We start from the raw sequence: 25,122 nt of genomic DNA, 5'->3' as shown, positions 1-25,122 counted from the left end.
TCTCTGGAAGTGCCCAGTGCCTGGGTAAAAGAAGTGGCAGCAGGCCTCCTTGCTGGAAGTTTAAAAACTTGCCCCTTCCTTCATGTTGGGAGGATGCTTTGTGCCACGATTTGATCATCTGTCACTCTGTATAAGATGTAGGATTACTTGTGCCTTCAATTCATCTCCCTGCTGGGCCCTGGACTAGCATAGCTGATGCAGGCCGGCAGGAGTGAATGAGACAACAACTTTGAGTTGTCTTTCCCTACAGCTATCACCGAAGGCACCAGGAAGGTCCAGTTTCCTTCATGCTTGCTCTCTGCAGTGCCACGAGCTGCCTCCGTACCCTTCTCTTTCCAGAGTATGTTCTGAGTTCCAGGTGTAGGGTTAATTTTCTCCTCTCCCTCTGGTCTCACCCTCTTCCCCCTGCCTCTTAAAAAAGATTTGCTTTTATTATTTATAATTATGTATAGTGTGTGTGTATGTGGCTATGTGCTCATGAGTATGTGTTCCTGTTCTGGCCTCTGATTCCCTGAAGTCAGGTTACAGCCACCTGAGGAGGGGGGTGGAAGTGAACTCATGTCCCCTAGAAGATCAGCAAGTGCTCTTAACCTCTGTGGCCCCTCGCTTTTCTTTTTAGGTGGAGTCTCCATGTGGCCTAGGCTGGCCTTGAACTCATAGGCTCAAGTGATCTTCTCACCTCCACTTCCTGAGAAGTTGGGACTACCAGCATATATAAACATCACAGCATCCAGCTCCATAGTGAATTTCAAAACAACATGACAAACCCCAACTAACTGACTTACCAATGCTTCTACCAAACACTGAAGCCCTATACTGGTTCTGGCTTCTCTCTTGGTACAGGAAGAGAATAATCAGGATTATAGCTAATATCCACGTGAAGAGGCTCTCCTTCCAGGCTCTGATGAAACTGTCCATTTCTCTTTCAGCTGTCCATTTATTACCTACTTCATTTGACACACATTTAAAAATACGATGGAACTGCAGTCTTTCTCCTCAGTGTTCCTCCCAAGAGCTGGACTTCATGCTTGTGTGTGTATAAACTGTCTCAACAGTCCGATCCTGTACAGCAAACAGGGTCTGCCTCTCCGAGCCTTTGCATTTGAAACCTTAGGATCAAAGTGCATAGTCCCCAAATGACTCTCCCATCGGAACAGGAAGCCAAGTTGACCTGCCAGGAGACAGAAGCTGTGGCCTCAAGGATAGTCTGGCTGATTGTAATGATCTAAGTAGAGACCATTCATCGAGGGTGGGGTTTACGACTAATTGCTGATATTATTGAAGATTTACTGTGGGTCAGGAACTGTTCTGAGCCTTTGAACAGCTGCTAACTTGTTCAATCTGCATAAGAATACTCACTATCCCGTTTTACTGAGGGGACAGCAACACACAGACATTGCTCAAACACGCCCACAGCTCTTTGCTAGATAGTGTCAGAGCTGGGAATGCAGTCCAGATTCTTAGCCAATTTGTTCGATCGCTTGATCTAGTTAAGATGGGGAGTGACCAGGACATTTTTATTGGACATGAAAGTAAATGTCACGGATGGTGAGTGTTGCCTCTTTCAGTACCTGGGTTTGTCAAGCACACAGAGAAAGGCTTCTCACTGATAAACATGTCAGGGAAGATTCCAGAGCTGCTGTACCAGAGGCGGGTCAACGGACCATAGGTGCTAAAGCAGCTCCACCAGGAACTAACTAAAATGGCACTTTTGCAAAGAATGAACTACCTGGCACCTCAGCTACCTCGTTCTGTACAGAAGGAGAGCAGAGAATTGAGGTTGCACAGGTCTGGATTGAATCCCTAGCCCCACAACGCTTTCCTTGGCTCCTTTGTGTAAAGCAGTATAAATCTGAAGGTCAGAGGAAAGTGAAGTAAGCAGGTACCTAGAAACCAGATCTTCAAAACCAATTTCCTCTGGCTTCTTTTGGTAATTATTAGAAACTCCCCAACTTGTTCAGAAAACGACACAGATATTTCTGTTTTAAAATTAAAATTTGATTTAATTTTATATGTATGGACTTTTTTTAAATGCATGCATGTCTGTGTACCACTTGCATGCCTGGTGCCTATGGAGGCAAGAAGAGGGCAAGCAAAAGTCACAGACCATTGTGAGCTGCTACCTGGGTCCTGGGATTCCAACATGAGTCCTTTGCAAGAGCCAGCAATGTTCCAGGCCCTCATGAGCGTTGTTTGCTGGCCCAGCAGGATATACTCTTACACACTTGCCCTACCCACTCCCACTGATAGAGTGTAGAATCAGCTATACTTCTGCCTGAGGGCCAGGTCTTGGCTCTCAGACTCCCACCCACTCCCATGCTTCCTGTGAAGGCTCCTCCTCATCTCTAGCAAGCAACTTGTCAGAAGTAAACATTTGGTAACCTGTCCCAAGCCTTGACCTGTTCTGTTCCTGAACAAGGGAGGTAAGAGCCTTAGAATCCCTCCACTGTGTGGTTAAAAAGCCAGCTGGCCATTTTGTTCCTCTTCCTCTGTAGTGGTTTGAGTAGGAACGTGTAGAAGGAGCTGTGGGCTGTGTCCCGCCACCCGGCTAGCTTTGCCCAAAATAATTACACGGAAACTGTATTCTTTTAAACACTGTCTGGCCCATTATCTGTAGACTCTTATTGGTTAGTTCTCACATCTTCCTTAAACCCATATTTAGTAATCCGTGTAGCACCACGAGGTGTGGCTTACCAGGAGAGATCTTAACCTGCGTCCATCTCAGAGAGGAGAATCATGGTGACCTCACTATGGTGAGTGCCTGAAGCGTCTCCCCACTGCCTGCTACCCAGCATTCTGTTCTGTCTACTCCGCCTACCTAATTTTCTGTTCTCTTAAAGGGCCAAGGCAGTATCTTTATTAATAATGAAAGTAACACATAGACACTCCTCCATCAGGAATGGCTCCATAGAATCATAGGAGTGGCACTATGAGGAGGTGTGGTCTTGGTGGAGGAAGTGTATCTCTGTGGGGGTAGGCTTTGAGGTTTCATACGCTCAAGCTACGCTCAGTGTGGGACGCAGTCTCCTGCTGCCAGAGGATCAATATGTAGAACTCCCAGCTCCTTCTTTATAGTGGAATTTCAATAGACTTTTAATAAATAAAGGCTGCCTGATCTGATCTGAGAGTAAAACAGTCCCACTGGTCAGCATTACAGACCAGGTTGCCGTAACACATTCCAGTAACCACAATGACATGCACCTGTAATCCTAGGAGCCACATTAGTTGCCATAGAAACCAGGTGGAGCATGCCTTTAATCCCAATCCTAGAGAGGATTATAAAATGGGAGGAGACAGCCCTCAACATATAGACTCATTCTGAGACTCCTGGAGGCAGGATCGCCATTTCAGACTGAGGTTGAGGTCAGAGCCAGTGGCTGGCTGTTTTGCTTTTCAGATCTTCAGGTTGAACCCCTTTACTGACCCTGAGTTTTAATTAATCATGCTTCACTTGTTCCGCACCTTTTGCCTGTATGCTGCCTTGCTTCTCACTAGGATGATCATGGACTATATAAGCCAGCCCCAATTAAATGTTTTCTTTTATAAGAGCTACCACCGCCATGGTGTCTTGTCACAGCAATAGGGACCCTAACTAAGACATCCCCCAAACCTCACATCCCAATGTCTTACCCGTGTCCGGAGCGCAGGCCTCATCTGCTTTGGCAGCATTATCCGCATTACAATCTAGGAGCAAAAAGAAGATGTAAAGACCAGTTCATGCTTTCCAGACCCTTGAGGGGGTGGGGCACGTAGGGAACCATCCCAGGGGCTCTGGTTCATGGAGGTTGTGTTTGTGTCCTACGATTATTCTCAGCTTGGCTCATGCTCTCTGAAACTTCATTAAGACAGTGGCCATGACTTCCCCTCCTCTGACAGTCCCTGGTTAGTTCTAGCTGGGACATGCGCTGAATGTCTTTAACCATGGACTAAAGCCTTCTTGGAAGGCTCTTATTTTCCTACCATGTGTTAGTTTGTGTTCCCCTCTTGACCCATCTTATCCTCTGACTCTGAGTGACAGAATCACCCTTTTTTTATTCCACTTGCTGAAGGACTAACCAGACAGAGGCTCTGAGGGTCTAAAAGAGAGGAGTCCTTGACCCTTGGTCTCCCTCCCGCTTTCTAGGCTCAGGTTCCCCGCTAGTGTGCTGCCTATGCCTGTGGCCAGGGGTTACAGCTGCTCAGCATCCTCCCATCTTGGGGAAAGCTGGTCCTTGTACCTGAGACATTGGGCTCACTACTGCTGGCCCCCTCCTTTGGGTGGTCAGGTGTCGCCTGTCTGGGCTTCTGGCTGAAGGCCAGGAAGAGGTGTGTGCTCAGTGGCAGAGGAAGGTCCACCTCCAGGTATGCCCTCATGAACAGCTTGAAGACATCATAGCTAATGGGCTGAGAAGGGCAAGAAGAGAGAAGTCAATAGAGGGAAGGGAGGGGACAGGATGGAGGAGGAAAGGGACGAGGGCGATGGCGTATGAGGCAGGTGAAGTGAAAGCCATGGAAGTGAAGGGGTAGGTGGGGGGCAGGGATGAAAACTCCAGGAGACAGAGGGACGGGGGAATGGGATGGGACACAGACAGAGGTAACATGGTGGCTGACCATCAGGCATGGAGTAGGCTTTTTAAATAAGGTACGGTTTGGTCTCAATTGGGATTAAAAGAGGAGGTGATACACTCCCAAGGCTCAGAGACTGCTATGAACGAAGGGGTAAACAGATGGTAAGGGCCAGATGTTGGGGTGGACCCGAGTGTAACAACGCTTCCCAGATATTGCAGGACTGCTACCCTCATTCACTCAGCAGCTGGGGTCGCCTGCAGCCTGCACAAGCCCCAGAGCAGATCAAGCCAGTTAGCGCTCCACCGTGGAGAGGAGGTGGACTTAACCATCCTCCCTGCTAACGGAGGAGCGATGAAGAGTTGTTGACTTGTGGGAAAGTCAGGTCTCATCAAGGGTGTGGTCCCTGGTAGGTCTACCATGCTTCAGTGGATGGTCCTACATGCATGCGTATGTCGGCAGCCAAGCTGGGGTTGGTGGGTCATCAACGAGAGAAGGACACTGAGGCCGGAAAGGAGTGAGAGGGGCAGGTGGTGAATACGTTGAAGGCCGCATTGTATGTAAGTATGACTTTCTCAAAGGATTCCCAACAGCACGTATAAAAAGTGGGGTTCATAAATGGAGAGCTCCGGGGATCTATCTGCCTTTGTCTAGGCTCATGTGAAGGTCACGGGTCTATGGAGCAAGGACTCTGTCACTGCTTTGAAATTCTGGTGATGATGAAGAAGAATGCAGAAGAAAACAGCATGGAAAGAACGGTTCTTTGGTGATTATTATTACCTCTGTGATTCTTGAGTTCAGGCCTCAGAAAGTAGGAGAGGATGGGGAAGGAGGGACAGTGCCCATCATCCCACAGTGTTTTCATAACGTTCACCTTCTCTAGACAGATCCGAAGATGAGAAGGAATTATGTGTGTTTGGCTCAGCTGTGTCCCAAAACATGCTATTGTGAAGGCCTCAGCCATCCAGAAGAAGACCCTGCCCCTGTTGCGACCATCTCGATACTGCCTGGCATCTGGTCCCAGGCTTCGAGCAGCCATGCCAGAGAGAGCCGCAGCCCTCAGCAAGCACTCACTAACAACAATGACAGTTTGCTGTGAGTCATCCCTGGCTTGCGCTCTCATCCCTGGCACTGGAGCTTCATCAAGTCACAGATGCTCCTGGAAACCATTTGCAGAAGAAGCGCTGCCCCTACTGCTGCTGTGCTGGCCTTTGCATAATAACAGCCAGGAGAATAGCATCCCTTTCTGGAAACCTACTTGGTGCTCTCTGGAAAATGCTGATACCATGTAACCCCTTTCACGTTCTGGGGATTCAGCAAGCCTTTCTGGAATCAGGAGCTGACTTGAATGTGTAGAGTCAGGTGTGGGCTCCACTGGGAACTTGCAACTAAATCTCTGCTAAGTCCAGGGCTGTCCTAGAGATCTCTTCTGCAGTGTGGAAGAAGCCTGATGCAGTTGGACACAGACCACTTACTCATTTATTTAATTTCCAGCTTAAAAGAACCCAGCCCATGGTTGATTGACTTTTTTTTTGTGCCCGCTATCCTACTTTCTCTGTCCCTTTTCTGTCCCAGGTCTCCGATTCTCTGCTGCATTCTCTTTCTGCCTCTCTCTGTCTCTGCAGTGTCATGATCTCAGATTGTCTCTTCTGCTCTTTTCCTGGACACAGCCACAGTCACTTCATCCCCTTTCCAGCGTCACCCGTCCGCCACCCCCTTGCTCCTGCCCTCACTGTCTCTGATGGAGTCTTGCTTGTCTGCTACCTGCGAGCACGTTCCAAGGGAATCTTCCCCTTCGCCACCCCCTTGCTCCTGCCCTCACTGTCTCTGATGGAGTCTTGCTTGTCTGCTACCTGCGAGCACGTTCCAAGGGAATCTTCCCCTTCCCCTTTAATTTCTCCAAAGACAGACCACACTGGCCTTCCTTTCCCCTTGACCTCCAGTCTGTTGGGGTTCCTGTCTCTTACCCGGGAGCCTGCTTCCCTGGAGGTCTTAAGTGTATTTGTCTCTTTGTTAAGGCTCTCATCTCAGCTCACAGAAGAATTTTTCCCTCTCTTCCTGAAGCTACTTTGCACGCTGAGATTTTATTTTGATGCTTCTTATTCCCTATTTTGGTTCAACTGAGTCTTTGCTAATGACGTTGCAATTCTTTCTTTGATGTCGAAAGTTCCTTTGCCTTATCCTTTTGCATGATTTTAACTGACAAGTACTGATTTAAATGACAGTGTGACAGTTTTGAGCTAGCACCAAATGGAAATGATCAGAATGAAGTGTTTCTGAAAAAGAAGGTCTTAAAAAGAAAGTTTAATGGCAGGCTGTGGGGTGCACACCTTTAATCCCAGCCCTTGGGAGGCAGACACAGCTGAGCTCAAGGCCAGCCTGGTCTACATAGTGAGTTCCAAGACAGCCAGGGCTACACAGAGAGACCCTGTCACCAAACCAAACCAAACAAAAGGTTTAGCTAAACAAATTCTAATAAAAATGTGGTGGGGAACACACAGACAAAACAACAACAAAGCTTAAAGGTGACTGGAAAAGATCAGTTTGAGAAGTGCCAGGCCACCAGTATGAAGTCCCCAAAACCTGTCATCAGAGAGATGTCTAGTGTCTAGAAAAACAGCGGGCTGATATGTCTGCATAAACCTATTTTTTATTTGGTTAGTAGCATGTAAAATATGTCTGCATAAACCTATTTTTTATTTGGTTAGTAGCATGTAAAAATCTTTCTTCGTTTTTTTTTTTTTTTTTTTTTGAGATAGGGTTTCTCTGTGTAGCCCTGACTGTCCTGGAACTCACTCTGTACATCAGACTGGCTTCGACCTCAGAGATCCACCTGCCTGTGCCTCCCGAGTGCTAGGATTAAAGGTGTGAACCATCATACCTAGCATTTTTCAAATAAAATTTGTTTTTATTTTTTTTCTTCCTTGTTCTCCCATCATCCCCATTCTTCCTGTGTGTACTTCTACCCCCCCACATCACATGACTTCTTTTGCTTTTTCTCTACTGTCTTTCTCATCAGCTCTTTTCCCCCTCTCGTCTCCTATTTGGTTTCATAGTCTATAGCCAATCTATAATCCCTTATTTTATACACATAAACACTAGAGTTTGGATTTGCATATCAGAGGGACTGTGGACTTTGTAAGTTTGTGTTGCTTCACATAATGTAATATTTTCAAGGTCCATACATTTTCCTACAGATTTCATAACATCATTTTTTCTTTATAGCTGAGTAAGGTTCTATTGTGCGCATACACAACATTTTTATTACCATTCTTCTGCTGATGGACATCTAGGCCAGTCCTAGTCTCTGACTGTTATAAATAGTGTAACAACAAGCCTGGGTGTGGGAGTCCCTTTGTGCTAGATATGGAGTCCTCTGGGGATACATACGGGAGTGGGCGTGGCCATGCCACTCAGTCAAACCTCCACCGTTGGCCTCAGGCGTGGGATGCTCGTCCAGCTTCAGTGTTACCTTCAGCCAGAAGCTCTCGAAACCTCTGGCATCCTCCTTAGTTAGGATCCTATCCCAGTGGCCATTTCTGCTAAAGCCAATGGCAATATTCCAAAGTCAGCTTTGACCTCTCAGTAACCTGGAACTGGTTCTTCTCCCTTGATTTTGCAGGATTAGTCCTTTTACAGCACCGAACACCCTTCTTTCTAGGTCCATTCCCTCTCGTACCATCATCACCAGTCTAACTTCAGCTTCATGTGACTTTTAGTTAGACCGTTGCAATGCCTCTATTTTGTAATTTATAAAAACAATATTTTATTTTCTGTGCATGAGTGTTTTGTCTGCATGTACACATGTGCCTTGCATGCATGTCTGGTACTTAGGAAGGTTATAAGAAGTCATAAGATCTCCTGGAACTAGAGCTATAAGCTATAGATGGTTATGAATCGCCAGGCAGAAACTGGGAATAAAATCTGGGTCTTCTATAACAGCAACAAGTCTCTAAACTGCTGAACCATCCCTCCAGCTCATACAACGCATCTTGAAGGCATCCTTGCTCCCACTTCCTTTGGTTGCTCCTCCCATCTGTTGTATCCAGCCCTGTCAGGCTGATTTTCCTGAAGCACAACCCTGAGAAGACTGATTTCCTACTTAAAAATTTTCCATGGTGTCTAATTGCCCATGGGAGAGTTGAGAGCCGCTTACGCATGACTGATCTCCTGTATTATACGAGATAATACACATACAGAAAAGAAACTTGGGTGAACCCCAGAGAATATAGATAGAAGCTTAAATATATATTATTAATATAGAAACAACGTTGCTACAGTCCAGTTAGTCAGCCTTATGTGCTTCTGGGACCTTTGGGACTCAGAATCTTCTCTGTAATCCACTCCAGCCAAGACGTGGAGCCACTTCAAATCCTCAGCCCATCTGCCATTTTTTTCTTTTTATCTGTTAAGGCGCAACTACGCATCCTGTCCCCACAGCCCCCTTTTTCTTTCCTGAGCAAGCTCCACAGCCCACTTCTTTCTTCAACTGTTAAAATCCTAACTCTGCTTTTCTGCCTGAAACCCCTTGGAATTTCCTGCACCTGGATCTCTTTAATTTGACTCTGGTTCCTGCCTTGTGAAACTCGTGGATGCCGTTCTGGATAAATACAGTAAGTTGCTACACATTCTCAGACTCCCTTTAGAGCTTCTGGATGAGAATGAGAATGGCTCATTTCATTTCCGTTCCCTGAAACATTCTCCAAAATATTTCCTGATAGATATTTGAATAGATAGTGACCTTCCCGCTGGTCCATCAAAGGGATGGCCTGCTGTGGTGCTGGTCACCAATGGATCACTCACTCTCTGAGTCAGGCAGAGGCTCAGTGTTCATTCTATACAGGCACAGGTGTTGGAATGACTGTAATATGTGGTCAGCAGTGCTGAGTGCCACAGGATGAGAACAGAATGTGAGACCTTAGGAAGAAATGATGACCGAATTCATGCCTACTCATTCACGATCTGACTCCGGCATCCTCTTGAAGATGGAATGGCCTAGAATCAACACAGAACACTCAAATCAGAAAATCCTCAGAGGACCTGGGTCTGCTTATGCCACAGGTGCTCAGGACATTCCATGACTTGTCCTTGCCCACTAGGGGTGGGACAAACCAGAAGCCGGATCTTTGGCTTACTCATCTGTGACTGTTTCTGCCACAGCTCTCTGGGCTGGTACAGTGCTCCCAGTCGCTCCCTCTGAGCACTGCAAGTTCAGGGGTCAAGAGAGACTGATCGTGTGCTCCTCTGAAAGGGATGTATAAGTTAGACAGTTCCGTACAAGCCCTGGCCGAGAACAGTGGCTGCTTACCAGATGTTTAGTGCGTGACTGGGTAAGGAGTATTGGAGGATTATACCCAACTAGACACCAGCCAGTAGGAGGCACACTGGGAAGAAACCATCCCTTTCCTCAGGAGCCTTCATCATCCATGCTCTCTCTGGAGCTGCAAACCCATGAAGTGACCTGCCAGGTAACTGCTATTGCTGTATTGTTTCAGGAGGGCTTGCTAATTCTGCTCCAGGTCTAGAAGGGTGAAGAGAAGCTGGAGAAACTGCTGTGCCCCAGGCAGGAGGCAGCGGTGGAGAGTAGGGCTCACGTCTTAAAAGGCCGCTCCAGGTCACCATGCATACCGCTGAGCTAGAACTTGTGCTCGGTGTATCTCGGTGCCACCACCTTTTCTGTTCTGCTGGGCTTTCCTCACTCCCTAGCTGTCACCACCATTCTTCTCTACAGAGGATCACTTAGAGATGAAAGCAAGGCACGTTTTGTTCATCGTGTTCATCACGGCCAGAGCTGACCCTCTGCAAATTCCCCTTCCTACTCTAGCTTCTAGGTTCTCGAGGAACCTGCCCCTGCTGGCAGCTAACTCCTCACTAAGAGAAACGGAAACCCTTCTTGTTTCCCCAACCCTGTGCCATGACATTACACCTACCAGCAATAAGGCGAGCTGTGTGAGAGAGAGGCAGAGCTCCCCCAGGGTGCAGCAGGGCCAGGCATACAAAGAGAGGGGATCAACCCTGAGGGGTGTGAGGGCGGTTGCACACTTAGGATAGACAGGCTCCCTGCTTCTGAAAGTTCCTCTCGGCCTTCACAGCAGTGGTGGCCCTGTCCAAATTGTTCCCCTCCTACACATCAGCCCCCAGGCAGACAAGCTGATTACCAGCCCCCACTAGCCCTTGTTCCCTGATTCTGGAGTTGGAGGTGGGAGGTGTGGGGCAGTACGTTCTTTGCTGCTCTGCGTGGCTTCTCCTCAGGAATGACCTTTGAAGTGGTGTGCTCTCTTCACTTCTGCCAACCCCTCTCCCTTTCTTCCTCCCAGTGATTGGCGTTTTATCCCCAGCCCTTCTCAGGTGGACCTAGAGAACACAGTCTCTGTTGATTCTTCCTGGGAGCCAGTGGAGAAGGCCTTGGTGAGTGAATAGCAGCCTCTTCCTAACTTAGTTTTGCTGAGCTGTTCCTTTTCTCTAGTAAGTCTTTGTAAAATGACCCAGGAGCAGGGGAAAGGGAGCAGAGGATATGACATTGTGGGAAGGGGCATAGAAAGGAAATAATCACATGTCCTATAAATTATTCAATATTTTGCAGTTTTTTCTTTTAATTCACTCACTTCAAACTTTTTAATAGTCTCACTAGCTTCGGTCCACAGATGAGGGGATTAAGCCTCAAGGAAATATTGTACAAGCTCATATTGTGCAGTGATGGCGGAGGTTAAAGGCTAGCCCCAAACCACGTGAATCAAGAACCGAGACTCATGCTGGACCCTCGATTCCTGAAGACAGACATTATGCTTCATGATCTTTGCCTCCATTGCAGAGCCCAGCACACTACCTGCATACCCAAGAAACATTACGTGCTGGAAACTTGAAAACAGGCAGAGGCCTTGCATTCATTTACCCATTCAAAGAGCATTTGTTTGCAATGAGCCAAATACTCTCCTGGGCACTGGAGACAGAGCACTGAGCAAATATATTCTAGTGAGAGAGGCAGAGAATTAATTAAGTAAATTAGTTAGCGTGACAGATGGTACAAAGTACTAAGAAAAATAGAGCCGGGCCATAGAAGAGGAAGTGTGAGGAAAGAAGGTGATGACCACTGGCGTGGCCGTTTGAGCATCGACCTGAAGGAGGTGAATGTCTCAGTTAGGTTTCTATTGCTGTGAAGAGACACCATGATTGTGACAACTCTTCCAAAGAGAAACATTTCATTGTGGTGACTGGCTTACAGTTCAGAGGCTCAGTTCATTATCATCATGGTGGGACATGGTGGCATGCAGGCAGACACGGTGCTGGAGAAGGAGCTGAGAGTCCTACATCTTGCATACAGGCAACCGGAAGTGGTCTGAGGGTCTCCCTGAGTGAAGCTTAAGCAAAGGAGACTCAAAGCCCATCCCACAGTGACACACCTCCTCCAACAAGGCTCTGCCTACTTCAACAAGGCCACACCTCCTAATAATACCACACTCCCTTTGTGGGGCATTTTCCTTCAGACCACCACAGTGAGGGAACGAAGAACGTGGATATGCCGGAGGATGTCCCGGAAAAAGAAGAGCAGCAGAGTGGTACCAGGAGAGGTCACAGGGCACCAGCTTGTCTAAGAGCATCCAGGAGGCTTATATGATGGGAAGGACTGGAGAAGGGGAAGTCAGCAAAACTATATTTAGAGAACAGAGGAAGTCTAGATTGCCTTGAGTAGGGACGGGGTGGGGGCATGGGAGGGTGACAGCATAAGCATATGTTCTAACAAACTGCCCAAGATACGTGTGAAGAGTGAGCTTCAAAGGACAAGAGAAGAGGCGGAGAGCCCAGGGACGAGATTACAATGGTCTGAGCAGGGTGCGGGGATAATGAGTCAGGTCATGGAGCCAGGCGGGAAGCACCACGAGGATCTATCTGACAGGTAGAAGTGGTGGGGTTTCCTGCTGGACTGCGTGCGGCAGCGAGAGCAAGAGATAAGCCAACGACAATTACATACTCTTAGGTTAATCACCCAAGTTATTAACCTATCGCTCATCAAGTTATCATGGATGGACTGATAGAGAAACATGTTTTATGGGGGGAAGATGAGGGACATCAGTTTAGCTCAGAAGTTTGAGATGTCTAATCTTCAAGGGTAAATGTCAAGTGCAGGGGAAAGAGAAAAAAATCTCCGGGTGCAGTGTCCTGAAACCAAATGATGAAGATGAAGAAGGATTTGACAAACTGCGTCCGGCACCATTGAATAACATCTATGTGGGATTCAGGCACATGGTGTCATCACTAGCGGTATCAGTGAAGGAACGGGAGTTACACACTGCTTGAAGGGTTCTGGAAAAAGTAGAAGAGAACATGGAGATGATGCATATAGACAAAGTTTAATAGAGGAGAGACAGTACCATTTGTGTCGCTGGGAAAAATCTAATGTGTACAGGCAGACTGATATAGAAAACAGGGGCAGGGAGAACTGGGGAGGCTGGGGAGGGGGTCTTGATTCAGCAGCGCACAGCAATCCACGCACAGTAATCCACACACAGGAGGAAGAGAGGCAGACTTGGAGCACAGCCGGCTCACCCACAGTGACGGGGAAGGGGCACACAGGCGAGGGACCCTGCTTTGCTTCTGTCTTCTCAGTGTTAACTGAGAATGAGGAGCTGGGGAGGAGTGAGAGCCATGAGCGAAAGGGGTGTGATGGAGTCTTGTAGGATGGCGTAGGCGTGTGAAAGGACACGGGGCGGGGGTGGGGGGTGGGGAGACGACACACAGATGGCATGGATGGCTCGCTTGAGACCTGGGGCGACACAGGTCTCAGAGCAAGGTCTTCAAGGCAAGTTGAGATGCCAGTGGGGAACGGCTAGGACACAGAATCTTTTTTAAAAGAGACTTAAAATGGAAATAGTCTTACCTTGTGTGTGTCACATTGCTTGAGGCTTCCACCTTCATTAAATTCAGTCAGCACATCTTTTATTTTCTTGGAGGAATCTGGAGAGATACAATTCAAATGTAAAACACGGGTAGGTGGCTAATGAAGCCTAGGCTAGACAAATTCTACCTAACCGCAGTAAGATGGAGCAGCCCTTCAGGGCCACGTGGAGATGTGTCCTGTCTCCCCTCACGTCCTTCCACATTTCCCAGCCTTCTCTCTCCTTTGCTGTTGGAACTATCTTTATTTTAAAAAAAGGTTTTATTTTTATTTTAAATTGTGTGTGTGTGTGTGTGTGTGTGTGTGTCAGAGATGGGGGGAGATCCCCTGGAGCTGCAGTTACAGGTGGTTGTAAACTATTTGATATGGGTGCTGGGAACGAATTCAGGTTCTTAAGCCTCTACCCTCAGAGCCACCTCCCCAACTCTATGTCAAACAAACAAACGCAAACAAACAGATCCCCCTTTAAAACAACAACAAAGCAAATAAAAAGCCAGCCGGAAGTCAGCTTCATTAGTCACACCCAGGGGGAAGAGCAGGCAAGCTTCTGCCCTTGGTGCTGAAACAGTATACTGTGAGAGGCGGTTTCTTCCGGCTCTGGGATCCTGACAGCTGGGTCCCCTTGTCTTTAATCTTTATTTCCCATCTTGATGGAAAGAATTAAGTTATTCATCTGACACAGACAATTAACCTCAATTATGTCCTACAATTAAGCCGCCTGGTTTGATAGTCCAAGGCTTCTCTACTGTATTCTGACTGAGGGGACTTTCCCTGGAAACTGCGTCTCTCTGACCTCTGCACTTCCTCCTCTCCTCGATGCTCCCCACGGGTGACATTTGCACCAAATGGGAACTAGATATTTAGGGGATTCGGGGGGGGGGCATGGTGACTTAAAAATCGCGCTACCTATAGAAAATAACCCAGAAGTGGCTGGAGAGATGGCTCAACACTTAAGGACACAGGCCACGTGCAGGCCAAATCTTCACACACATGAAACAAAAATCAGTCTTAAAAAAATCTCCAGAAACACAGGGAAAACACGGCTTGCTGCTTCGTGGGAATTTTGTAAGAACTGAGAACAAAAAGAATTAGCAATTGTCACAGAAATGCGTCAAGTGTGCATGCGCGATTCAGCACAGCAGACCGCGAAGGAAACTAGTGTTTCTATGACCAGTGCTTCCCCTGCCTCCAGGAATTCTGGGTAATTAAAAGCTTCTTCAAGCTTCATTATTGCTTCTATTTAAACATCTGAATCCTTCACAGGCTGGGCTGTTCTCCGTGGTTTTGCTGACTAGAGTCTATCAAGCAGGAGGTATAATCATTGCAGGATTGAGGCGTTTTGAAATGCTACATGAAAATGCTGCTCTTGCCTAAAAATGGCAATTTCTTTCTGAAACTCAGAGCAGATGCTGCAAGGCTAATAGCTCAGTAAGCTCAAGGCAGCAGATGCCAACAATTTGGGTGGCTTCCCTTCAATCCAGAGAGCACTGTGAGGCTAGTACCACGTTGCAGGCATGGCTGAAAGCCCTGGTGGGGGAGAGGGTTGAGTGGCCGGTGATGCCAACGGCCCCTTAGTGGGGATATTTACCTGTGGAGTCTCGTTAACCTTCTTCTAGTAATTATGTACAAATAAGGGGATAATTCTTTCAGTCCACAAATGACGAAGTTAAAATTCATAAGAATGAAATGACTTTTCCCAAGAGCAAGAGTTTTAAGGTATAGACCGGGTCAAAAGTCTGAGTTCTTTCCCACATCATTTTCCACTATCACTGAGCAAATAGTTGTGAGCACAAGGCAAAGTGTGATTGCTGTGGGGACAGGGATGGCACTGAATGAGCAAGGGATAAATCAAGATGAGACCGAGGTCCAGGTGATGGCTGCTTCTGGACCATACTGGGGTCTGAGAAGTAGGCCAGAGCTCAGTCATTCTCATATGCATATTTTAATTTTCCTACAAGTGGTTGTATCACCTGGGGAGATCCTATATTTTATGATATGTTTCAGTGGCATGCTTTTTAGATCACCTAAAGTGCCCAGACCTAAACAATGCAAGTCTGAGAAGTGGCTAGCCTAGTGTGCCTTCTGCAAGGGCAAATATAAAGGTAGCATTTTGATTTGGGAATCAAGGATTAATTTCAATGGGATCCATGCTTTTTGATAGTATCTCCACAGTTTACAAACTTCCAAGTTCACCTTAGCAGAAATACTTTGATCTCCAGTGTTACGGTTCTATTTCCAAATCCTTTTGTATACTTGAATGCAATACATCCATACATGCCTACTTACCAAATTTCACACTTAATGAGATGTGAAACAAGAGAAAAATGAGAAAACTACCTAATATTCTTAATAAATAACCTAAAATTAAAGGAAAATAAACTTCTCCAACAACCCAAAGTATTTCTGACTAATTTCCCATCAGAGTATTCCTCCTCACCAGTGATTTCAATTTGTCTCATGGAGGGGGCTTGTTTAGTTAGCTTCCTAGTGCTGTGATAAAGACCATGACCAAAAGCAGCTTGGAGAGGAAAAGGTTTATTGTTTGGGTTACACTGCCAGATCAGTCACACTTTGCCACTAAAGGAAGTCAGGGCCAGATCTCATGGCCGGAATCTGGAGGCAGAAACTGATGCAGAGACCACGAAAGAATGCTGCTTACTCAGTTTACTTTCTTCTAACACCCAGGACCGCCAGTCCAGGGGTGGCACCGCCCACAGCAGGCTGGGCCCTCCCACATCAATTATTAATCAAGTGAGCCCCCCACACTTGTCTATGGGCCAATCTAATAGAGACATTTTTTTTTCTCAGTTGAGGTTCCCTCTCTGCAGATAAGCCTAGCTTATATCAAGTTGCTATAAAATTAGCCAGGACAGGGCTTTTATAGACCCAGGGCAGCAGCACTTCTTAAAAATAGAAACAACCCAATTCTCAAATGTGGGGAACATTATTTTCTCTTGACATCCTCTGACACTTTCTGGCTGCTTCCTCTCAGGAGATTTCTTTTTCTGCGAGGAAGGAAGGGTTACAATGAGAGGCTCCTATGGGACAGCCCTCACTTTATTTCAGTCATTATTGGGGGCTCAAGAGTGTAACCTCAGCAAAGAACTCCCTTGTCGCACCCTGTGTCATGGTGCCACCATGGACTCAGAGGATGTTAAGTTGCATTTCTCAATGTAGAGAATAGTGTCACGTCTACCAGTCTGGCAACATTTTTCATTCATTGTGAGTTGGTCAAATGATGTGCACTATTTTGCTACAGCATCTCATCCAAATGCTCAGAACTACTGTCTGATGTAATACTTGTCCTAATGTTAGAGAGGAGGACACAGACGTGGGTCCAAACTCTTTTTTTCCATATCCTTTTTCTTTCATTCTTGTTTGTTTGGTTTGTTTTTTTAAGACAGGGTTTCTCTGTGTAGCCCTAGTTGTCCTGGAACTCACTCTGTCAACCAGGTTGACCTTGAACTCACAGAGATCCACCTGCCTCTACCTCCCGAGTTCTGGGATTAAGGGTGTGTGTTACCTTTTCCTTTTTTTAGTATATCTGAGTAATTGCATCATGGCTGTCAGCTTTACCCAGTAGATAAACACTAAATCGGAAGATTGAACCTTTGAAATTCTAGAACTGCGGTTCTGAAGTCTGGCTGCATGTTAGAGTCAGCTGGGCACCTCCCATACGTGCTAAAATCTGCTCTCAAGCTCTATTAAGGCAGCATCTATTGGGACTCTCAGAAAACAAGACAATGGAAAGCTTTCTGGTGGATTAAAATGTGAGCCGTGCTGAGGATCATTGCTCTGCCATCTGCTTATATTCTTCCAAGCAAAGACTACCTTAAGAAGTAGCTGTTATTGTTGGATAATTATTTAAAATTAAAAAAAACCTCACCACTGTGACAAGTCTGAAGTTACTATGCCAGGCAATTTCCATTGTTTAAGTGACCAGAACCAAAGAACTCCATGCAACAGGTCAAATTATTCAGCTGTTTGGCAAAGCTGGGTCAATATACAATATAATATTATACATGCAGATTGGCTGGACCACAAGCAGACAGATCCTCTCCGAGATAGGTGTGGAGAAGGCTCCCTGTTGGAAGGAGGTTGCTTGTTTGTTTCCCGACTGCTTAGCCCCGAAATAATGACACAGAAACTGTATTAATTAAATCACTGCTTGGCTCATTAGCTCTAGCTTCTTATTGATTAACTCTTACATATTAATTTAACCCATTTATATTAATCTGTGTATCGCCACATGACTGTGGCTTACAGGCTAAAATTCTGGTGTCTGTCTCTAGCAGGGCTATATGGCTTCTCTCCTAAACTCAGCCTTCCTTCTCCCAGCATTCAGTTTAGTTTTCCCCACCTATCTACCCTATCAGGCCAAGCCACTTTCTTTGTTAATTAATGGTATTCACAGCATACAGAGAGGAATCCCATATCAGCTCCCCTCAGTGAGAGGACACTAGCTGTTACAACTGCTCTAGAAAAACTCTTTTTTTTTAAATTTTTTTAAACATTTATTTATTTATTATGTATACAACATTCTGTCTGTATGCTTGAAGGCCAGAAGAGGGCACCAGACCTCACTACAGATGGTTGTAAGCCACCATGTGGTTGCTGGGAATTGAACTCAGGACCTTTGGAAGAGCAGGCAATGCTCTTAACCGCTGAGCCATCTCTCCAGCCCTCTAGAAAAACTCTTAATCCATGATTATCCCTTATGTTTTGTGAGCCAGGAACCCAAACTAAACATCTGTTCCCAGCATTTAAGAAAACTTAAGGCCTATTTATAAAAAAGGGAATCGGTTGTGTTCACAGAGCATTTGCCACATGGGTGTGGGGCAGGGATGCTGTCTGTGAGAACAAGCTGATCAATCAGAGACTTGCGTTGATAGCAGAACATCAGCCCCACTATCTGGATCAGAACTGCAAAGTTTATAGGCTATCTTCTAGTTGTGAACACAATTGTTAAATTCGGAAGTGAGCATGAATGAACACTTCAAAAATGAATCTGAAAACTCATATAGAGAAATGAAATTTGGAGGTGCCAAACTTCCCATTCCTCAGAGATCCCTAGGAGTTTCTTGAATTGCAGTGAGCACAGGAATTGCCTGGGATCTGGGATAAATTTGGGTTCTCAGCCTGTAGATCTGGACCAAGGCCCATGATGACACCAATTACAGTCATGTTGGATGAGGTCACTTTGGGTGAACAAGCCTCAAGCAATACTCCTGTTGATGGGCTAACAGCTCAGGGTGACCTCTCACAATTCTAAAGAGACCGTGAGGTGGAGGCCAGGCTGATGTGTTTTATATACTGGAATGACTGTAGATGATTCCCAATGGAGGAGTGGTAGAGTCAGGGGACACCAGAAGGTGGCTGGGATGTACAGATAAACCATGTAACTCTTCCCAGGAGCCAAAGACGCATGAATAAGCCAAACAACCAGAGCAGTACTTTCTGCCGGGGCTGGAGGAGAGAGGATGATATTACCATAGAAATCCCGGGGCCAGGAGCCCACACAGTCTGTTCAGTGAGGAAGAATCAGACCATGGAGCAGGATGGGAGATATGTAGAGAAGCCCAGGGGCATGCACCGACTCATTTTCATACACACGTTCTCCCAACTGTACCTCCTCACCTGCTCAGTTTGTTCCCAGCATGCAGCCTATAGACCAGGTGCTCAATAAAAGTTTATTGAAGGAAGGAAGACTAGAAAAGGGATCAGTTGGGGTGGGCATGTCTGTCCCTTGTGTCCTATATTCTAGGGGAGAGGTGACGGGTCAGTGGTTCTCAACTTGGGTTGCATGTTGGAATCATATAGAGCACTTAGGAAATACTGATGACTGGGTCCCACACCTACAGATTATGATCAAATGGCCCTCGGCCTAGGCAGGGAACATTGCAGAATATTCCTTTACACTGTGTGAAGATGTTTCACTGTAACTGGTTTAATAAAAAGCTAGATGGCCAATAGCTAGGCTGGAGGTATAGGCAGGACTTCCAGACAGAGAGAGCTCTGGGAAGAAGAAAGGGGAAGTTGCTAGACAGATGTTGAGGAAGCAAGATGGGCAGTAGAGAGTAAAGAGCCACCTAAAAGAATATAGATTAAAAGATAAGGGTTAATTTGAATTATAAGAGCTAATGGAACAAGCCTAAGCTAAGGTCAAGCTTCCATAATTAATAAGAAGTCTCCATGTCATTGTTTGGGAGCTGGAGGTCCTGATGAGAAAGTTCATCTACATTTGAACAGCTGTGTAGAAGATTCAAGGGTTACTAAACTCCAAGTGGCATTGTTCCAAAGGGATCTCTTCCTAGTCACACACTCTGTGAGGCTGTGTAGGCAGATTCCTAATCCTCACAGAGGGAGAAGAGGCTGAGCTTAATGAGATGTGGGTGAGAAGACATCCACAGCTCCCTTCTAAGCTGGAAGGGACTAAATAGGCTTTCTGCAGGGCGGGACTGCAGAGGCATTTGCAGCCATGCCCTGCTGGCTAGCATTACAGACAGCAGGGTACTGGAGATGCCTATGTAGACCTTACACTGTCCTACAACTCTAGCCTGCACATGTTCTCCCACACCACGAGGAACACGGGAAACGTTTGGAACTGTACCTGCAGCTTGGAGTAGCACACTTTGCTGTGATCTAAGTCTAACAAAACACACTTTCTAAAAGCACAGTGGATGGGTTCACTGTCTTCAATGTACTCAGCTTTTTTGTTCTGATTTAATTGGTATCCATCTGTGTCCATCTATCTATCTATCTATCTATCTATCTATCTATCTATCTATCTATCTATCTATCTATCTATCATCTATCTATCTATCTATCTATCTATCTATCTATCTATCTATCTATCTACTCTATCTAATCCTATCATCTATCTATCCTATATTGGATTGACTACCTCTAAAAGACATTTTTATTTAATTTCTTGAAGCTTAACTGAAACAAATGAAACCGGCATTCCATTTGCTTCTTCATTACACCACGGCAGGTGATAGATATTCCTTTCTGGCCTGAAATCAACTCCATAGCCCAAAGTGGCTTCCATCTTGCCATCTTTCCACTGCTATTTCCTGAGAGCTAGGACTACAGTAAGAAATAAAAATTTCTTACCACCACATTAGCCTCTTGATAAACATCCTTTGCTGTTGCCTTACTGTCAAGTATAGACATATATATGTTTATGTGTGACTGATTATGGCATAGACTTAAATCAATGTTCCGGGAGCAGCTTTAAGAGAGCTTCTCCTATCAAAGGCCTCCAGAGAAGGTGCACATTTATGTAAGACGAGTGGCACATACCTCCTCCCTAGCCCCCAAAGATCCCAGTTCTTGGGCTGTGTCCTTCATCATTTTGCTATTGTAAGGCTCCTGTTTATGTGGTTTTGGAAGACTTGGTTGCTATGGCAATGCGATCTGACTGAACACCAGAATGCACCTAAAATTGGTGGAAGCGACTTTTTCAAGGCTTCCTCTAAGGATTAATCATTTTCCGAGAATTTTATATTCCCCCCCCCTTTCCTGTTTGCACAGCATTACCGGAGCACTCGGTCCAGCATCCTGTGCTGGGATCCACAGGTGTGCATCAACATTCCCCACCTGCCTGGGCTCTTTTTAAGCTGGTTATTCTTCTAGTTCTCTTGTCTTCTGACCTTTTGCCCTCCTTGAATCCCTAGCTGAGGCCATGCTTCTTCCTCCTACCACTCTAATCTCCAATGCACCTTCCTTCTTTCATACCCCCCCCCCCCGTTGTTTCTATAGGACTCCCGGGTCAGACCGTAGCCCAGCCCTGAGTTCTGCTCAGACCTTTATGTGCTGGAATCTCTCCCAGGAGAATTCTGGCAAGGGATTCTGGTTCTTTCTCCAACTCCTCCCACACTCTACAAGACTCTCAGCCTGTGCCTAAGCGCAAGAATTGTACAAGGACATTCCACCTGGATAGGACTGAACCTTGCAAGGCCAACTCAGCCTTCTTAACACCTGTCACATGGAGATGTCATTGTTTGAGTCCCATCTCTGCCCTGGTGAGGACAGGAACTGCATCTTCCTCTTTGTTGGTTCGTAAGAGCCTGGCACACACAGTTGTGTGACCGAGTGTGCCATTGTCACCTTGACCCTCACCATCCCAAACTGTCTCCACCAACCCTGAGGTCCCCCATTTGCCACATTCAGAGCTCAGTTTTGAGAGACCTCCATGGGTTTCCTTTTGCTCTACGTATGTGGATAACATTTCCATCACACTTCCCCCAAACTGACTTGAATTCTGCCCTATAATCTTATTCCTTGATTCAAACTAGATTTTATACCAACCAAGACCCTGACTCATGGCTTGGCAGCTTCCTGATGTGAGCTGCTCTATAGACTGCCTCCAGATTCACGGCTCTGTAGCTCACCAACTTGGCCTAGGGCCCACACGGTGACATGAAAAGCCGGCTTGATGTGAGTCTTTCTCTCCTTATCCTTCTGCTCTTTCTCCCAATCCAGTCCAGATCTCTGCCTAATTCTCTGCTCACCTTGTCCCCATGGACCCTCTGACTTGGTTTAGAGTTCACTCCACTAGATCTTCTCCTGTGGCTTCAGTGTGGTCCCCTACTTATGTGATAAAAGCCTTAGACGCTCAAGATATGACCTTAGATAGGACTATTGTAGATCTAAGCAGTTAAGATGAGGTCAAGCTGGAGTGGGATGGAGAACCAGGCTAGCAACAAGCTGTGGGCACAAGCCTAGGAGAGGCCATTTTTTCTAGCCCACGGAAAAGCCAACTTGCCAATGTCTTGGCTTTGGACTCAGGGCCTCCACAGCTGGGAGCCAACCGATTTCTGTTATCTAATCACTCACACTGTTTTTCGCTGTGTTCCAGATGGCTACCATCCTTCTTTACTCTCTTTCAGCTCCTGGGGCATTTATGTGCATCGCTAGCCAGAGGTTCGAGGGCGTGCTATGTTTCTGAGTCTTTGAGCTGTGCTCCACTTGTGTCTCGAGCCCAGATCAGACTGCTGAACAGGACTCTGCACCCCACAGGATAGGCCCTGTCTTTGTGCTGCTTTTCTGAGAAAAACTGAATTTACCCTTGTTCTCTGTCAACATTGCATAATTTCTGTAAACCCACTGAGGTTAGAAGGGGTTCCAGAACACCAGCAGCAAGACTGACCAGTACAACATGGACTCCCATTGGTCTTGGGGATGGATGGAGCCACACATCATTAGCCTGGACTAAGAACTCAAGGTGTGTCCACTCATGTGTGTGTGTGTGTGTGTGTGTGTGTGTGTACGTGTGTGCACGCACACACGTGTATGCAGGTGTATACGTATGTGTATATGTGTATGTGTGCACATGGAGGCCTGAAGTCAATATCAGGTATCTTCCCCAGTCACTCTCCTCATTTTCTTCTTTTTTAGTTTGAGTCTGTCCCTGAACCTGGAGCTTGCTGGTTCATCCAACAGGTTGCAGAGATCTCCGTGTCTCTCTCTTCCCAGAGCTAGGATTACAGGTGCCTGCCACAGCACCTGAGTTTCCCTTCTTGCCTTTTTCACACAGATGCTGGGGTTCTAAGCTCAGGTCCTCGTGCTGGCTGCAGGTACTTTACCAACCATGTCATCCCTGAGGCCCTGGTCCATTCCTCTCATTACACCAAGGAGGATGTGGATTCTCAGGGGTGGTAAGCTGTGATGCCACAGGGGAGGATGTGGATGTTCAGGGGTGGTAAACTGTGACGTCACAAGGGAGGATGTGGAGGCTCAGGGGTGGTAAGCTGTGATGCCACAGGGGCAAGAGGAGGATGTGGAGGCTCAGGGGTGGTAAGCTGTGACATCACAGGGGAGGATGTGGAGGCTCAGGGGTAGTAGGCTGTGATGTCACAGGGGCAAGAGGAGGATGTGGATTCTCAGGGGTGGTAAGCTGTGATGCCACAGGGGAGGATGTGGAGGCTCAGGGGTGGTAAGCTCTGATGTCTCAGGGGCAAGAGGAGGATGTGGAGGCTCAGGGGTGGTAAGCTGTGACATCACAGGGGAGGATGTGGAGGCTCAGGGGTAGTAGGCTGTGATGTCACAGGGGCAAGAGGAGGATGTGGAGGCTCAGGGGTGGTAAGCTGTGACATCACAGGGGAGGATGTGGAGGCTCAGGGGTGGTAAATTGTGACATCACAGGGGAGGATGTGGAGGCTCAGGGGTGGTAAGTTGTGACGTCACAGGGGAGGATGTGGAGGCTCAGGGGTGGTAAGCTGTGACGTCATAGGGGAGGATGTGGAGGCTCAGGGTGGTGAGTTGTGACGTCACAGGGGTGCACTTGGCCTTGGTCCCTGATTTGTTGCAGGTAACAGTGGTCATACAGGTTTCTGCCTCAGCCTAAGCGGATTCTGGTTACCCGTGAGGATTCGATGTGGCCTGTGGGAGACACAGCTGTGTGCTCCTGGTACGAACACAGATGTCAACACAGATGTCAACACGGATGTCTGCACGACTGTGACTTGATGCTGGACTGGTTCGTGGGCACAGCAAATGGGAAGCTACAAGCCCTAAATGAAATCCCAGGCCTTTCCAGAACAAATTTCTGAGAGAGTTACACGTTGGAACTCAGTCTCTAATTTCAAAACACATGAATGGATTGACGTGTGTGACCGTGAGACACCCTTACCATGCACCTGTTGTCCTTTAGAACTGTGGCTAAGGGGTAATTGGCCCAAGAATACAGTAGGATCTTGTTAGGTGGAATACAGGCCTGGGAAGGAAGGTTCAGGACTCAGCCAAGGACAGCTGTGGGTTGTGAAGGGCTGGCTGAGCCTTCTTTCCCCCAGTATGCACTCCAAATTCTGTAGTGAGTGTGGATTATTCACAAGAGCTTAAGAGGGATTGTGTCTTTATACTGAAAGCCCTAATTCTGTGTTTATCAAGTGACTGTTGCTGCCGAGCCTCGTTCTCCACGACTCCGCAATAACTCCATCCTCCGGAACTCATCTCCTGGAAGAGGAGAAGCCTCACCCCGCGTCTGTGAATGGCAGCACTTACATTCAGCATATTTCTGGAGTTGATCAAATTCTTCTGAGGAGAGAGAGACCCATCGTCCTTCACTCATCTTTCAGGTGAGCGTGATTGCCCAAGGCCACGGGTCGAGTTCTGTTCACCAGGGAGAAGCCGAGGCCCAGCTCAGCGCCTGGCTCATTGCAGATAGGCGGTGGATCAGGCCTTCCGAAGACTTCTGGGCACTCACGTGTTGATGACAGTGCTGGGTTGCTCTCGGCAGCTGACAAAGACTTCTGCTACTCCTCGGGCAACATCGTCATGCTGTGGTCCAGACCAATCCCGAAATCCTGGCAATTCCTGAATGAAAGTAGACAAGCCATTGTGAATAAGATGCTGGGGGTGGCAGGTGGGGAGGTGGGGAGGTGGGGAGGGCGGGGAATACCAGCGCAGTCTCTGTTGAAAGTGGGCAATGATTCAGTGTTTCTTGAGGGTGTAGTCTACCTTCAGGGAGGTCTGAGAAGGAAGCAAAAGCCAGCACATGGCATCCCCGCTCCACTGTCCTGTTGGATGGTGAGGGGAAACTGGCCCATGTGATAGGCTGGCCAAACTTCTCACACAACTGGGGCTATTAGGTTCAAGAGGCACAAAATGAAAGTGTTTCCAGCTGTTAGAGGCCCCCAGGATCCTCCTGGAACAGCAGCCTATGCAGCTGGCTTGAAAGG

The 25,122-nt window shown here is 47.0% G+C and overlaps 1 protein-coding gene across 2 annotated transcripts in view; it reads right to left on the bottom strand.

The window, feature by feature from the left end:
* Positions 1-24,512, bottom strand: part of Dgkg (diacylglycerol kinase gamma) — a 162,400-nt gene extending 137,888 nt beyond the window's left edge. For both annotated transcript variants that reach the window (XM_038345521.1, XM_038345522.1), the window contains exons 1-4: positions 24,446-24,512; positions 13,421-13,497; positions 4,218-4,383; positions 3,631-3,684 (exon numbers count right to left, since the gene is read on the bottom strand). In XM_038345521.1, the coding sequence (XP_038201449.1) occupies positions 3,631-3,684; positions 4,218-4,383; positions 13,421-13,497; positions 24,446-24,512 (364 nt within the window). The remainder of the gene's footprint in view (positions 1-3,630; positions 3,685-4,217; positions 4,384-13,420; positions 13,498-24,445) is intronic.
* Between the last annotated feature and the right edge of the window lie 610 nt (positions 24,513-25,122).

The sequence above is a fragment of the Arvicola amphibius genome, chromosome 10 (assembly GCF_903992535.2).
Source record: "Arvicola amphibius chromosome 10, mArvAmp1.2, whole genome shotgun sequence".
NCBI lineage: Eukaryota > Metazoa > Chordata > Mammalia > Rodentia > Cricetidae > Arvicola > Arvicola amphibius.
This window is presented reverse-complemented; position numbering and strand designations above follow the sequence as displayed.